The sequence below is a fragment of the Acromyrmex echinatior genome, chromosome 9 (genome assembly GCF_024713525.1).
Source record: "Acromyrmex echinatior isolate Ae372 chromosome 9, ASM2471352v2, whole genome shotgun sequence".
In the NCBI taxonomy this organism is placed as follows: domain Eukaryota; kingdom Metazoa; phylum Arthropoda; class Insecta; order Hymenoptera; family Formicidae; genus Acromyrmex; species Acromyrmex echinatior.
Genome location: NC_141860.1, coordinates 3,427,501 through 3,443,964, shown reverse-complemented (window position 1 = coordinate 3,443,964; position 16,464 = coordinate 3,427,501). Strand labels below are relative to the sequence as shown.

General features: G+C 32.1%; 1 protein-coding gene across 5 annotated transcripts in view; it reads right to left on the bottom strand.

The window, feature by feature from the left end:
• LOC105147325 (voltage-dependent calcium channel type A subunit alpha-1-like) overlaps positions 1 to 16,464 on the bottom strand; it is a 191,237-nt gene that overhangs the window by 115,138 nt on the left and 59,635 nt on the right. For all 5 annotated transcript variants that reach the window (XM_087409722.1, XM_087409723.1, XM_087409719.1 and 2 more), the window contains exon 2: positions 6,469 to 6,723. In XM_087409722.1, the coding sequence (XP_087265848.1) occupies positions 6,469 to 6,722 (254 nt within the window). In that variant the 5' untranslated portion in view covers position 6,723. The remainder of the gene's footprint in view (positions 1 to 6,468; positions 6,724 to 16,464) is intronic.

The following is a 16,464-nucleotide window of genomic DNA, read 5'->3' as shown; positions in this document are numbered from 1 at the left end:
AATCGCAATGGTCGAAATCAGAATATATACTTGCGCGAAATTCCAATCTTCTTTTCAGAAACAAATTTGGCGTTGAAAATATTTAATTTTCAATTTCTAACTTAATTAATTCGGACAATTCGATACGGACAAAAAAGCATAAGCGGCAGATTGCAACATACCTCTTCCCGTGCAAGCCGGTCACGACGGCTTCGTCCTGCGCTGAGAATAACTCAAAAACGAGTGACGTCAGACGATAAAACGGAAGGCGCGTGGGCCGATTTCCACATACGTGGTTTTTCCGCAGGTCTGCCCGTGAGTTAACAGGGAAACCTTGGGAAAGAGAGACATCGTCTGACAACGATGCAGCGATGGTGACTTTGATGATGGCAAACCCCATTATTTGTCCCTTATTTACTATTTTACTCCTGCTATAAAGTGATGGGAAAATTATCGCCTGACTAAAGGTAGGAAAAACGATACTCGTCGCCGAGACGTCGCGCCGACGTTAATCGCCGGATTAAACTCTTTAAATTGTTACAACGACGCGGCATGGCAATATCTCAATAGCTTAGCGCAAAAAAAAATTCTTGAATAAATGAGGGTAAGTCCATAAAATATCTCTGCACCGCGGTTAAAATTCTTTACCCACAAACGTAATTTAGAATCAGACAACCGCATTCAATAATGACCATAATTATCAATGTGACAAAACATTGTAAATTTTATTTCGCATCACCATCATATAGCCAAATTTATAATACGCCATAATTTTTATTTTTTAAATTACGAAGACAATGACATTTGGTTAAAATGCGACACCAATAATAAAAATATATCAAATAGTGTTCTATGTCTGACTATTCAAAATCTTTACTACTGCTGCCTGTAGTAGTAAATTTTCGAGGATAGGCATAAATCCTCTACAATTGTTAAAAAACAAAGATATATGTTGTGCACGCGCGCGCGCGCGCGCGTGTGTGTGTGTGTGTGTGTGTGTGTGTGTGTGTGTGTGTGTAATATGTGTATGCGTGGGGCGAGTTCTAAAACGCGCTGCAGATCGGTGAATAGCGGATGAATAAGTCGACTCGATGGTAGCATCTTGTATTTCCGCATTCACGAGAAAAAGACGCGCCGCGAAAAGACGTCAGTTTGGCAGTGGCAACGATGAATGATTTGTATATACATGTGTTTTTCCATGGTTTTCCTCTGCATGTCTAAGGATTGTTCAATTCTTAGAGAGCTAAGAGCTTTTCACTATTCACCCCATGCACATTATTTTTTCTATTCGGTTGCCCCACATCTTCCCTTAGTTTTTCGTTGAAGAACATGAAGACTATAGATGTAAAAACAAATGGATTGATAGAGAGGACAAAGAGGCAGAGAAAACTGACGATCAAATCTGGAAGAAGATACAAAGAGAAAAAGATTGCTGGATCCGAAAGAAGGATAAGACGATAACGAGAAAGAAATAGAGAATAAAAAGGAGAAATAAGTAGAAAGTAGAAAAAAAGAGATAGCGATAGAAAAAAAAGAGAGAAGAGATGAGGAAAAGAAAAGTGCATGAGGGAAAGGGAGAAAAAGTAAAAAAGTGTGAAGAAGAGAATGAAAAGGAGAAATAAAGGGGGGAGGAGGGGGAGTAAATGAGAAAAGAAAAAAAAAGAAAAAGAGAGAAAAGCAGAAAAGAAAGCAATGAGAAAGAAAAGGTGAGAGCTACGAAGAGTAACTGAGAGTTCGAGAAGAGCGAGCGAGAAGCAGAGCGAGAAAAAGAGAGAAAGAAATACAGAGTAGTAGAGGCTGGGCAAGGGAGAGAGAAAGAGAGGTGGCACGCGCAATGCGGGTATTGATTCACGGCGGCGGCAGCCGGTAGCCAGCCTGAAACACACGACCGTACCGAGTCGACTCGACTCCACGACTCGATTCACCGTCGAGACAAGGAGAGAAAGAGAGAATCATCCAGCAAGAAGAGAGAAAGGAGAGAGAGAGAGAGAGTTGTCGAGTCGATCGGTTTTACTTCACGAATCGTTCATCGTTAGAACCATTCCGAATATCTTTAAGGAATACACTGTCGATTCCAGTATCGAGAGCTCGCACGAGGTGAAAGAAACAGAATCTCCTTAAGAAACGTCTTTGCCTAAGTATTTTCAATATTTATTGATATTAAGAAGATACATTATTATATAAATAAATTTGTCTCGTAAGTTTATCAAAATATCCTCACAAAAATGTTATTTTATAGTAATTTTGAGAAATATATAAGATTAGACACATATTGCCTGAGCTTAACTTCGCTCTAAATCTAAATCCTTCAATGTTTAAAAAACTAACGAGAAAGTAACATCGCAATTTAGCAGACATAATATATGTCAACGAAAATTTATAGTATAAATTGTTTCCATTTATTTCCATCTTAATTTTATAGAGTAACATTCTTTAAGAGAGAAAATTCACAGTAGATTCCCTCAAGCGTATATTCACGTCTGGAAAACAGTCCCTCTATGTGCTACTGCAGGCGCATAATTATACGAACTGTAGCGATGCAAAAATCGAGAAAAAGTAGCGTGTTTGAAAGCGCATGGGAGTAGATCCGATTTCAGGGTTAGGACCGATCAGGGTTAGATGGTATCGGCCAGGGCTCTTGCATGCGCTTAACATGGCCGGGGATACCCCGGCAATGCGTAGGATTGGACCGCCGCGCCGCTCCCACGAGCCATGCGAGCACTAATAAACATATGCTCGGCTTGGCGTACAATATAAAATATGCTTGATGTAGATATAGATATAACGTAAGAAAATATTTGTAATATATACACAAAGGGTAGAAACGCTGCTGTAATATCTTACGCTGTTCGCAATATCCTAAAAATATTGTTTTGTTTTAAGATTTTTTTTTTTTTAGTCTTTAAATGTATTATTTTAAAATTTAGAATTTAAAGAGAAAAGATCCGGAAAAAGATTTTTATCATGTCTGTGTAAATGATTTCTTTTTAACTTAGATAAAAAATTAAAGCTGTTTTCTGCAGTACGAAGAAAATTCAGTTTTGTTGTTCTTAATAATAAGATTTAATATTAAAAGTTTGACCCTTTTGAATAATTTACGATTTATGAAGTTTCTAACAGGACTTCGCTGCTATAAATTAAAGTTTCATTGAAATTTGTACTGATATTTCTGATGATTCAAGAAAGACAAGATTTTGACAAAGCTCGCTTTCTAACTTTCTTTTATATATAAAACGGAGTAAATACTATAATAATAGATAAATATATTGTATTCTTTATTTGTTTAATAGCAAATCTAATATAAACACACACACACACACACACATATATATATATATGTGTGTGTGTGTATATAAAATATTGTATTATATTTAACTTTTATATTCTTTTGAAGCATTGAGAGAGAAAAGCTATTAATTGTATAATAATAAAATTGATATTATCCAAAAATAAAACATTTACATATTCGCATGCAATCTAAAATATTTTTTTTTCTTAGGTCAATATTGTCCATAATGCGACCAGACGCGAGCATTCGAAGCAGCATCGAATTCGTGTTCGTTAATAAAATCCGTTCGGGGCATCAATTCACCGACGAAGACAACGTGGAATCGAGCGTGATAAATAAAGGAGGGTGCTCGGATCAGCGGCGCGGCGCTGGGATAGATACGTCCCTTAATAGCAAAGGTCGAAAACCTTGTCGAGTTGACTCGTGGGATAGCGCGCAGACCTACTTCCACGTAACGTCGATTCCTTTTATTGATTCTATTTTTGCGAGAAGCCGAGAGAAAGAAAGTAAGGGAGAGAATAAAAGAGATAGAACGCTCACCATGATCACCGGTCATATCACGATTCCGATTCGGTCATCCATCGAAAAATGATAACATCCAAAATTAGGACGTTATCCAAATTACCCGGATGCTACACGAAACGTTAATAATAAAATACTCATTTTGAAAATGGAACGGTTATTTTTACACGATATTGCCTACAAAATACAAAAAATGAACGTCATTATTAATTAATCGAGAATCGATATTCGGTAATCCATTTCCAACAGGAATATTATACTAGTCAAGTGGTTGATACGATAATGCTTCCAGCAATTACGTATATCATTTTTCTAATGGGATATCATCTTAGGAAACACACACACACACACACACACAATACTAGTAAATATCACGAACGATATTGGACTACAATATCGCAATCAAGAAAGATGGAGAACGCCATTAGGCACTGATTATAATTAATACTAAATAATTATGACTTTGAATAAAAGAGATAATCTATCAAAATAAAATTGCTGTAAATTTTTAATAATAAATCAAATTAGGATTTGGTATTCATAAGAGCCTGTATAAAAAGATCGATGTGCTCGTTTCGGAAATAGAAGATGACATTCGTCAATTTGAAAAGTGCTTTAAGAAGAAAACGCGGGGAAAGTGCAAAATAATTGGTCGCGGAAACGATCGGTGGACAGAGAAAGAGATCGTAATTAGATTCGAGCTGGTGAACGGCCGACGACGGCGCGCGTTGCTGGAAATAGAAAGTAACGACTGAACAATCGAAGGCTACAATCGATAGCCTGTAAAGTCGGACGGACTAGCGACGCGAGGGGTGTACAGACACCTTGCTACATTAGACTTTAATTCGGCTGCAGTAGTGCATGACCCGGTATAGTCAGACGCAGCCCTCGTCTGGCACCATCTCTCCGCGACGCGACTGAAGGCTCAGATTATCATTGGAAGATAATTTAGCGGATAAATTGGCCGATTTTTTTCGTAAAATAGACGAGTAAAAAGCTCATCATAATAATATCCATGTAATTATTAGGTGTTGGAATTAATTCGTAGCGTTTTTAATGAAAGAATGTTATTTATTTCACATGAGCATTAAAAAATACATTAATGAAAGTACTTCCCATCACTTGTAAAACGCTACGAATTAATTCCAACACCTAATATTATTATTGCATTATAATTATTATAATAAAATTACAATCATATGAGCACCTGCTCATGTAAGCTATATTTCTTGTATTTTCTTCATTTTCCTACTTTTTACATAGGAAAATAATTATCTAGCGGGTTAGCAGAATTTTATCATATTTAATATTATATTATTTTTATTATATTAGATTAATGAAAAAGATGCAATTTTTAAAAAGTGCAAAAATACTAAAAATTCGTGTTTTAAAAAGAAGCAAATGAATTTCAAATGTTGCTTTCTGTGTAACACATAGATATTATAATAATAATTCTACAGTTGATAATTTGAATCGTTTAGATAGTAGTTATCCATTAAGTGAAATATCAAAGCAAGAGCTCTGTGCTTGCCGACGTTTATTTAATATAAGGGTAGGAAATATTACCGACGGGGGTAGCTCGATTGAAACGTACCTATCGACAATGTCTGCTTTATCGGAGAGTTTATACCGTTTGCTGCCCTTATCAACGTTATAGCCGACTCTTGCCGACGTTGAAGAGTAAAAGGGGTTAAAACAATGTCGATAAAACAGTTTGCGTGCAACTAGCACTTAAAATCTAGAGGTAACTTTCAAGTGATAAGAGATATGTTGTACCTATTGATATGTTGTCGATATTTCTTGATAAATATATTCGTATTATCCCCCTTTAAAGAAAGCATAGTAAAACGCGATTGCTAATACCATTAATCATCACTTATATAAATCTTAAAGACCTACACGCATATTTTATTTATTACTTTTATAATGAGGACATAATAATTAAAGCGGGATTGCAACACTTGTCGCGATAGTCAATTAGAAATGTTTAATAGTACCATTGATACTTCTGATTTATTATCTCAAAAAATATTGTGAATTACATTTTATTTATGTGGAATAACATTAAAATATCTTAAAGACGACATTAAAACATCTTTTAAACATCATATTATATGTCTTAAAAATGTGTTTAATCACTTAAACAGATTACATTTTTAGTTTATAGTGTTTATATATGTATGCTATTTAGGAAGCTATTGATAAAAGAGATTTCTTGACATAAATAAAAAAATATATTTAATATTGAAGAATTCTAAAATTTAAAATTTCTATAATAAGCATAATTTAAGCAGAAGTCTCAACAAAAATTTCTTAAAAAGTTTTTAGCTTCACGTGGACGATAAAATTAATAAGTATCGTTCTATATTCAATCTGTTAACTATTAAGTATTTTATTAAAACTATCGATATAACTATCGAACTAACATAAGATTGAATTATGAATAAGTATATTGCCCGAAAGCATTTCTGTAACATATGTTAACTATCATCAAATATGATGCCATAAATTAATAAGAAGAATCTTATTAATTTACCCAAAATTTCATTTTTCTTTTTACAGATTCCCAAAAATTTCCGCGTAGATTTCCTGAATGTCTTCACGTGCTGGTGACTGCTCACGCATTAATTAAAAGAAAACTTCAAGTAAGAAAACAAAGAGGGAAAACGATCACTCACATAATATCGCCAAGCTTGAGCCGCGTCTGTATAAGGGCACAGCTCTTGTGATCGCTGGTGGTGACAGCCCTCCGTCTCCTAGCGGCATATCGGGGCATCGCATCCAATTGCGTCGCATTTCCATCGGTGTTTCCGAGACCACCGCTGGTCCCGGATGTGGCACCATACCCGATGAGGCCCACACCTCCACGCACCAGCGGATTGCTGCCACGCCGACGCGTAGACACGTGCCGACCTCCCACGCCACCCAGCATCCTAAGAAATATATAAACTAATTAAATCCAAATAAACATTATATATAATTATAAGATAAAAACCTAAAGAATCCAAATATTTCTTCTCTATAATCACAGCTTGAATTCCGAAGCGGGTGAGAAATTATAATCCCTAATTTAAAGATTAATGTACCATTAATATAGAATTCTTAATTATTATTCTACGCCTCTTTCGTTCTCTAGCATTTTGTTTCAAAGTTCTGTTTTCAGAATTTGTACAATTTAATAAAGTTTTGGTTCTTCCCCAAAAAGTTCTAGAATTCTTGACATTTTTTTCTCAAAGACACTATATTTCCACATAATCACTTTATTTCCACATAATTAGTGCAAGGTCTTTCAGAAAAAAATTTGACCGATTAAAATGTAGGAAATTAAATATCGATAATTTACAAAATATGATAAAATTGTTTAGAAGATGCCTAAAGATTTTACATAGATTCTTTATTTTACGCTTAATCATTTTTTATTTCAAACTTAATTTCTATAAAAAAAGCTATCAAAAGATACTAAAAATCAAATCAATCCTGAGTGAAATAAATGCTGTTATGACTAATCCTCATACAATAAAAACGTAAAATTGATACTCTGTATCTTTGGATTCCTATTTTTTACTCAAGCTCTTTCAAAAAAAGAGAGAACGTTATCATGGTTGTTTTGTACACAGTGATGTGTCGGAAACGATATTGCAGCAAAAATAAGATAGAAAGAATGACGAATACGTAGCATTTCTCACTACAAATTATATTTTTATCTGATTTCAGTTTCGAAATTAGGGTCGCCGATCATTAATCAAGATATGATACTGTACATCAGATTCAAATCAGATGGTACGCATAAATCACATAACGATAAATTGTCCTGGAGTCGCCTCTCTCTGTTAAAAAAAAAAAAATTACAGAGGTAGACTAATGAGGCATGGAAAAAATTCAACATTCTTTCGTTAATTAGGTTACGTTGACTAGCTTAATCCTAATCTCTGCTAGCGCATCAGTGGCGACCAGTAGTCACGCGATCGAGCACTTGTGCCCGTCTATTTTCTGGCACACATGCCGTCATTAATAGCCCTTTTTCCCCTTAACAAATCGGTGATGCTTAACTAATTTTCGTTGGATCGATGGCAAAAAGTCAGTCGTATACGAAGAAAGAAGAACAAAAAAAGAAATTGTTGTTTTCGACATGACGGTACAAGTCGATATGAATTTACGCTATTCGTACGTTACACACCGTCTCTCGGCAACACACACACGTGAAATATTCTATTAATTACCCGCACCCGTATCTTGCATACCTATTGGCTTTTCAAACGTCATGAGCGTGGATCTCCTTTCCATTTCTACCTTTTCTCTTCATTTCCTGAAAGCGTCTGTCATGCGCGCTGAAATGATGGAAAATAAAGCGCCACTGCTATCTAGATATTACAAAATCCGATTAATCATCGTCCGAACGAGTTCACTACCCTCAGCGAACCGGAAATGCACAAAATTCACGAATATGTACCGTGTGAATAGAAACGCACCAGAAAAGATGTCAAAGTAATACTTTCGCGGCAATCAGTACCTCGATACATAAAAAAGTCCGCAAAATATGAAAAAAAAACTGCAGCAAGATGTTACTTTTTTCCGAGTAATAGATATTTTATAAAATTCGACAGATATTTTAATAAAAATTAGAGACGCTCCCCTTATATACGTTTATCCTTTATAAATGTTCTAGAATCTGGTAAATAAAGTTCGCGAAATTTTATATCGATATCAAATTGATACTTTAAGGGACGATTACAGTAATAAACGATACTCAATAAAATCAGCCGTAATGAAAACGGCCGGAATTATGAATGAATTGTGTCGTAAATATTTTAAAGATTCTGTAATCAAAAAGATTTTGATTACAGAAAAAGTACTGTAAATCATTCACGTTATATGATCGTTATTGTTTCTAACAATATCAAATTCAAAACTTTATTACGACGAAGTTTGTCAAAGTTTCACACCAAGCGCATTACGCTGACGCACGTAGGATCGGTGTATATATAAGTACATATTCATGGATAGAAATATATTGAGTATACAGTTTACATATTACGTGTTCTCCAAATGACGGTACAACTCAAAAGACTTAACTACAAAATTCTAATTTCGTGGAATGTCACAGAAATTTGCGTTACGATAGATATCAAGATTAAGAATAATATTTTAGCAAGCGTGAGTTAAATTAAATTCTCATTAAAATCTTGTTTGAAATTAAGCGAGAAAGAAGAGTTTCAGTACTTCGACAAAATAGAGATTTGTGAACGCGACGACAACAACGATCTCCACAACAATTCTACTAAGAATCAATAAGAATTAATTATTTAGATTTTAATATGTTATTCAACATTATTAAGATCTTTTCGAAGATGCGAATAAGCATCAAACATTTGTTGAATTGCTAGTCAATTTAACTTGTGATATTATTGTAATAGTTTAGTAGAGCGTTTTCAAGACCGAAAAATCATTTTGACGCACGTTTTTGAAGACATATACGTAGTATATAAATTCATACAAGAATCATACAAACATTTAAGATCCAGCTTGACTTTAAGGCTTTGATTTCTATAGTTTGTGTTATCACACATATACGGTCCTATAATATATTATATTGCCTACTAAAAGAGTTGTTAATTAGAAAATTTCTGACTCAAAGATATTTTATATTTTACAACGGGCCTGTAATACTCTCTTTTCGTGTGAAATGCGCTCCCCAGATTAAAACCACAATTTTCCGTCAATATCAATTTCTCACAGATTGAATTGTGATGCTAGATATTCGTGGCGCCGACAATTCGCGGGCGTTAACACGCGTCAGTTCTCGCACGGTTATTTGCGCGCACGAATTATTATCCGGTCCGGCTTTATCGAATGAACAAAACAGAATTACAATCCATTATGGGCACACCCACGCGCACTACGCGCATCTCAACGCGTCGCAACGCAACGTTGAAATTTCACGCGAACATTAGTGTTGCGATATTATCGTTCGTGTTCAAAAGTAATCAATTTATAAGTTTTTATGCTAATTCTTGCTTTTTCTCTTCTCTATTTCTCTTTCAAGCTCACAGTACATCCCATGAGGCTTTTACTTCATCCTTCTACTGAATCATCTTCATCTATACATCAGCCATTCATTCGTCTATTCTCCACATAAATGGAATAAAAGTCGATATGAAGTCGAGAATAGGTCTGTTGTGTTGTCCTATTCTCTCTTGTTGTTACATAATACAGATACAATCGAGAATAACATGCATTGACAATACAATCGTATCTCTCAATAAAAATTTATGAATTAAAAATAGTTTATACATTTATAATACAATTACAAAGTGCAAAAAAATATATATCATTTATATAATTTTCCACAAAGTTAAATTTGATTGAAGTTTTCTGCTCACAAAAGATATCCATTTCAAGTTTACAATTTTATTTCATTATTCATTATTATTAACATTATTTATGTAAACTGTTACTATTAAACTGTCATTATTCACTTATTGATACTCTATCATTTACGTAAACTACTATTGTATTATATCAATTGTATTATATTATTCGTCTATTTTTATATAAATTTAACAAGAAACCTAGAAAATGAGTTTTACAATCGCATAAACATAGGCTTGTCCATTCTCTTCCACGTCCTATAACACCATTCACGAGAGTTTTCGAGATGGATAATGAGAAATCGAAGGCAAAGCGCGCAAGGGCGTATATCGACGAGCTTACATAACATTTAGGGAAACATAGTATACACGTAGTAGCTAGTCTTCCCACACGCGGCACCGGTCGAAATTTTAGGGTAGCAACCTGTTGCTAGGCACCCCGGGGAACTCTTATCCCACCCTTGCTATGTTACCCGGCAACTGCTGTCCTATTCTCTTTCTCTTTCTCTCCCTCCTTCCTCTAATGCTTTTAACCTCCATCTTCTGCTTCTCTCTTTCTCTCTCTTTCTCTCTCTCTCTCTCTCTCTCCTCCCTCTCTTTCTCTCTTGCCCCTTTGCACTATGTGCATACTCTTTCTTTGTACATATGACTCTTTCGTTTTCTTTTTTTAGTATAACAGAACGAATATTACTCAAGACTCTCTTGGACAAAATGTCTAGTAGAAGATCATGTTTTAATTTTTATTTCATCCATCGTCCTTTTCATTTCTTCATTCCCTTTGTCCAGTCTACCTCTTTTCGCCGCAAATATTCCTGTCGCCGCTCTTTTCATTTATCTCAACCGAGCTTGAATTTTCCTTTAGTTCTCTCATTCTTCAAAGTACTTTTTGTTCTTCCGTTTCTAGATAACAAAATAATATACTTCTATTCGAGCATATACAGATTCTTTTTCATGTGGCACCTTGTCTATTAAATAAAAATATCCAGTACATTTTAATTCAAATAATATCCGAAACAATTTGGAAATAGAGATAATATTTTCATTGCAGATTTTTCTATCTTTAGAATCTTATCTTTCTCCTTCTTACGATAACTTCAGACAAATTATTAGATAAATAATAATATTAGGCAGATTATATTGATACGTAATTGTAGTTTTGAAGTATTAAACATAAAATTTATATCCGAATATCGAGAAAAAAATACAACAACTTTAAATATGGTAACCAAAATAAAAATTGTTATTATTGCATATTGCATTTTTATCACTATCCCAATAAATATAAAGTAATAACATAAAATCAAATGTTATGATTTTACACTCAACAATTAATTGTTATAAAACACGTGTTATATTACATTTATGTTGCTAAATGTAAAATTATAACATTGATGTTATACAGGTTACTATTAGTTAATTGGGATCTGATAAAATAACTGGCAACAACTCGTTTAGCAAAGAATTCCAAAACGTTTGTAATCATTTTTTTTGATCGCTGATTTCTTTCAGTATAAGGTACTATACCAATATAGGAAATCTAATAAAAATTCAAAGGAATCAGTCGACTTCTGTAACATTAGTTTCTCTCCGGAGCCGCTCCTCATATTAAAAAGGGCAGAAAGAGAGTAAATGATAGGGAACGTAGGGAATCCCATTAGAGAATGTCGTGTTTAGAATAAGGAAAAATAAATTTATAAGACTACTATTAGGGAAACACTTTCAATCGTGTAAGGTTTTACAATGCTCAAAAAGGGCGAATAGTTTCGTATATAATTAAAATTTAGATTAATTGCAAACTCTTCTCTTTGCTAATAACAATTTTACTGTTCGAGAACGTTGAGTGTACATTATACAAAATTACAGCAGATTTTATATACCACGCTAACGAAAGTAGTCTTAAGGAGCATTTTTTTATGACATTATGAAATAAATCTTATACGACATTATGCAATCTCATTGATTCTCATCAGCAATGAGAATGTCATTAGAAATTTCCAAACATAGAATTTTAAGATAAATATAACTTGTTTTTATATTAAATGGACGATAAAACACGTTACGTAACGTCATAGAAATTAGTTGAATCATCTTCACATATTACTCGAATAAAAAACCGGAGAGAATAGATTTTCAATTTAATTTAAATGCAGATTGTTCCGCTATATAGTCTACTGAAATTTCCTAAAACATCTCTGTAATCAAACCATAATTAAATCTGAATTCTATCGAAACAAAGTTTATATGAGATTAAACGATGCAATACGAGTTTTCCTTGCTCCTCTGTAACGTATTACAGTTAATGTGCAAATCTCGTCATTTCGTGCGGATCGCATTCAAACAATGCATCACATCTTTTTATCCGCTCGTAATCCGTGCGTATCGCATACTCCTATATTCATCCTTGTAAATTGACAAACGAATGTTAAACGTTATTCAATTAATTCCAATTTTAATCATTAGCTATTGCGTACGATAGTCGACTGACTATAATGGCAAAGTTCATCTAATGTCATAGTGATATCACAAACTGAAACTCGCACGAAGTGCTACTTAAGTGAAAAGTTTCGGGACAGCTATGGCGCAATGATAAAAGACGATTACATAAAATTTCTCTCGATAAATGCTAAGAATTACTTTTAATTAGTAAACAATTATCAAGCAATTATCAAGCGATGGGATTATGACGAGACGTACCTTATATATAATTGTAAATCCAACTATAAATTACAAATTATAAAAATAAAAAACAATATGCATAATATATAAACCAAATTAGAGATATTTTATATTATATACAACATTTAATATATAACATTATATATAACATACTATTGTTATGTATAACATTTTTTATATTATACAACATTTTTTTTGTTTTTACAACATTTTTTTTTTATATTACACAACATTTTGTATAAATATACACATATTTTCTTTTAATTCTAAAATATGGTTGTTTTTCGTAATTTTTATTTCTTAAGAATAGAATTTATATTTCTTAAAAAATGCTGAATGGATGTTTTTTACATCCTGTATATGCCCTCCCCCCAATGCTGCATCTACATATAGAACTATTTCATTACTTGGCAAAAATTTGTGCAGTTTGATTGAACATCTATCAGTTAGTTACTATCTAATATTACTACGGTGACCATATTTTCTCAAAGAAAATAAAGGACAAATCTAAAAATTTTAGGACTTTCCTACATATTTTCAAACTAGTTTATGATTGTCAAGAATCCGTGCATTATAAAATTTTATTGCACAGTATAATCAAATTGATATAATACGCAATTTTCTGATAGTTTGAAACTGATTCGACTGTATTGGAACAAACATTTGATCTGAAATAATAAAATGTTTGAAATAATAAAAAACGAAAACAACTCTAGTTTGAATTAATTTAATTTAAAAAATTAAGAAATATAATTAACAAATTGTATTTACATGCATGAAACTGTAAAATATTTTCCGTAAAAATCTGCTCATTAATATAATATTATATAGACATTAGAACGCTAGTTAGAAAAGAACTTTTCTGTAATGTCAAAATAAAGGACAATATTAGAAAATAAAGAACAAAATTGAGTTTTAAAGAAACAAATAAATCTAAAGGATTACTACTTAAAATAAAGGACTGTCCTTTACAATAAAGATCAGTATAAATATTACTGATTTCTCTTTATATTATAATACAAAAATACTTCATAGAAACTGAGCAATGTTAAAATAGTTTTACTATGCAATATATGAATCAATTCTTTACAAGAGATTTTTTATCAATGTTAAAAAAATAATTATTAATTTTTTTATCAGTTATTAAGTTATGCAGTGCTCACGTAACAATCCAACAAACATTAAATATTTTTGAAATATTTAAAAACGTTCCTAAAATCTCCAAAAAATATTCCAAAAATACTCCGAATATTTACGGTATGTAAAAAAACATTCAAATGTCGGTTAAAAAATTCATTTGTATGTGTTACATATTCTGAGAATGTTCCATATATATTCCGCAAAATTTTAATTTTTCTAAAAATTCAGGTTGTCCGTGAATCAGTTTTTAAACAAAATTTTGCTTTGAAAAACACATTTAATGTCATTTCATTTTAGAGCCCAATTTTGGGGCTCACTCTTCACAGAAAATTTTTTTTAATGAATCCAATGGAACAAGGAATTACGCAGTGTATTACCGATAAAACTAATGTTTTTGATGTTTTTGTTTCCAATTTCTTCGTAGTAGTTTCACAGAATAAAAATTCTTTTAGCATTTTATAATTAAAATGTACATGTCAATATACTTGTCGCTGGTGTATTTCATGTCCAACGTTGGAAAAAATAAAAAATTACAGATTTCATTATCTATTTTTACCTCATATTTTGGCTGGGAACGCTGATGTGCACTACTGGATAAAACCATTTTATATTGTAAAATATTGACTTTTCGAATTTCTCTATTATTTCGTAGCACGTTTTTTAGCACGCGATATTCGGAAATTACTTCAAAACTATAAATAAGCATTTTCTGTGTAATAAATTATATTATTATAATTAATCTATTATAATTAATCTGCAAAACTAAACTGTTTCATTGGACATTTTTCGCGCAATGTCTTCAATGTAATTTCGCACAATCTCTTCAATGTAATTTTAACTTTCAACATTCGATCTTTTTTTTCGTTCTTGATTACGTTCGTATTAGATATATTAATTCATCATCGCACTTAATGATGATGATGTTAACAATTTCATGAGCACATATAAATCATTCATTATGACGTGAATAAGGTGCTTTTCATGCTGATGTTCGATGCTCATTTTCAGTGTCCAAATAAGATATATAATCAAAATTAACGCTGGACAATGAAAATGCATGAAAAGTGTGTAGTGCTATATACATATGTAGAGAAAATAAAGAGTAACACACAGACAACTACAGATTTCAATTATTAAAAACCATATATGCACAGAGTTTCTTACTGAAATCTATTGCCTGCTACTATTGCCTATGCTTTTCATTGTGTTTAAATACTTATTCTTCTTAGAGCAATAGCGATAAAAATAACACACGAATAACCTATCAAAAGTCAAATATCTAGTATACACAATAAGTTGTTCTTAAAGTAAAAATCTGAAACTAATCCGGTTTTTAAAATGCACTACTTCGCTTAAAAATTCAATTATTGTACTCGCATACTTACGAGTTTAAGAACAAGATACATGGTATTGCAACGCTGCTGCGTTACACTCATGACATGAAGCGCGATAGGAATTGTTTTTATTTATGTAAATAACAATAAGAGATTTTGTTCGATTCGAAGGGGTGTACATATATTATGATGAGCAAAACAGTTTTCCCGAAGTTATATTTTTAAGGCTTCAAAGTCACTTCCATTTCTTTAAATAGAGTTGTATGATTTTTTTCACAAAATAATTCCTCTAATTATTCTGCACACCAATAGTTCATTAGATATTTTATACTTTATTTTGGCATATATTGATATAAAATGTTAAATAACTCATAAATTATTAATTTTTTGATAGTCGTACCTTAATATTACAATATTTTCATGAACAGAATAATAAGACGAATCAATTGATGGAAAGAAAACACATAATTGCTTATTTAAAAAATTATTCATTTTACATACATATTTTTTTTAAGCAATTATGTGTTGTTTAAAATTTTCTTTATACTTACTGTTAAATTCTTCTCATTAAAATTAACGTTTTTACTTGAAAGTACGGGAAAGATTCTTTAAAAAGGACCAAAAGATTTTATAATTTTAATAAAAACTCTTTATAATTTTGCTACAAATGTAAAAAAAAAATTCGTAAAACTATCTTCAATATCTTGAACATTTTCTAAGGATGCATCGGATCGTAAAATATCGGATATCCGAAAAGAATGTAACATCAGATATCCGGTCGGATATCTGGGAATACAATTTTTCGAGTCAGATATTCGACCGGATTCTGGGACAATGGTTAAAAAAAAGATGAGTAAAAAAAAAGAAAAAAAGGAGCAAAAAGAAAAAGAGACTGGGGAAAAATAGTGATAATAATTATGATTTTAATGTTATCATTTGAGTTTGATTATCAATAGAGATGATGTAGGAAAAAAATTGTAATTTTGCTGCAATAAGATATTATAGCATTATGAGTATGCATACTTATTCATAGCATAACATTTATATAATAAAAAATCAAAACGATATATTATCCAAATATTTATGTTAATAATTGCAATTTTATATCAATTGTCGATAACGTCAGCATTCTTCAATTACCTCCAGGCCCTCGGAA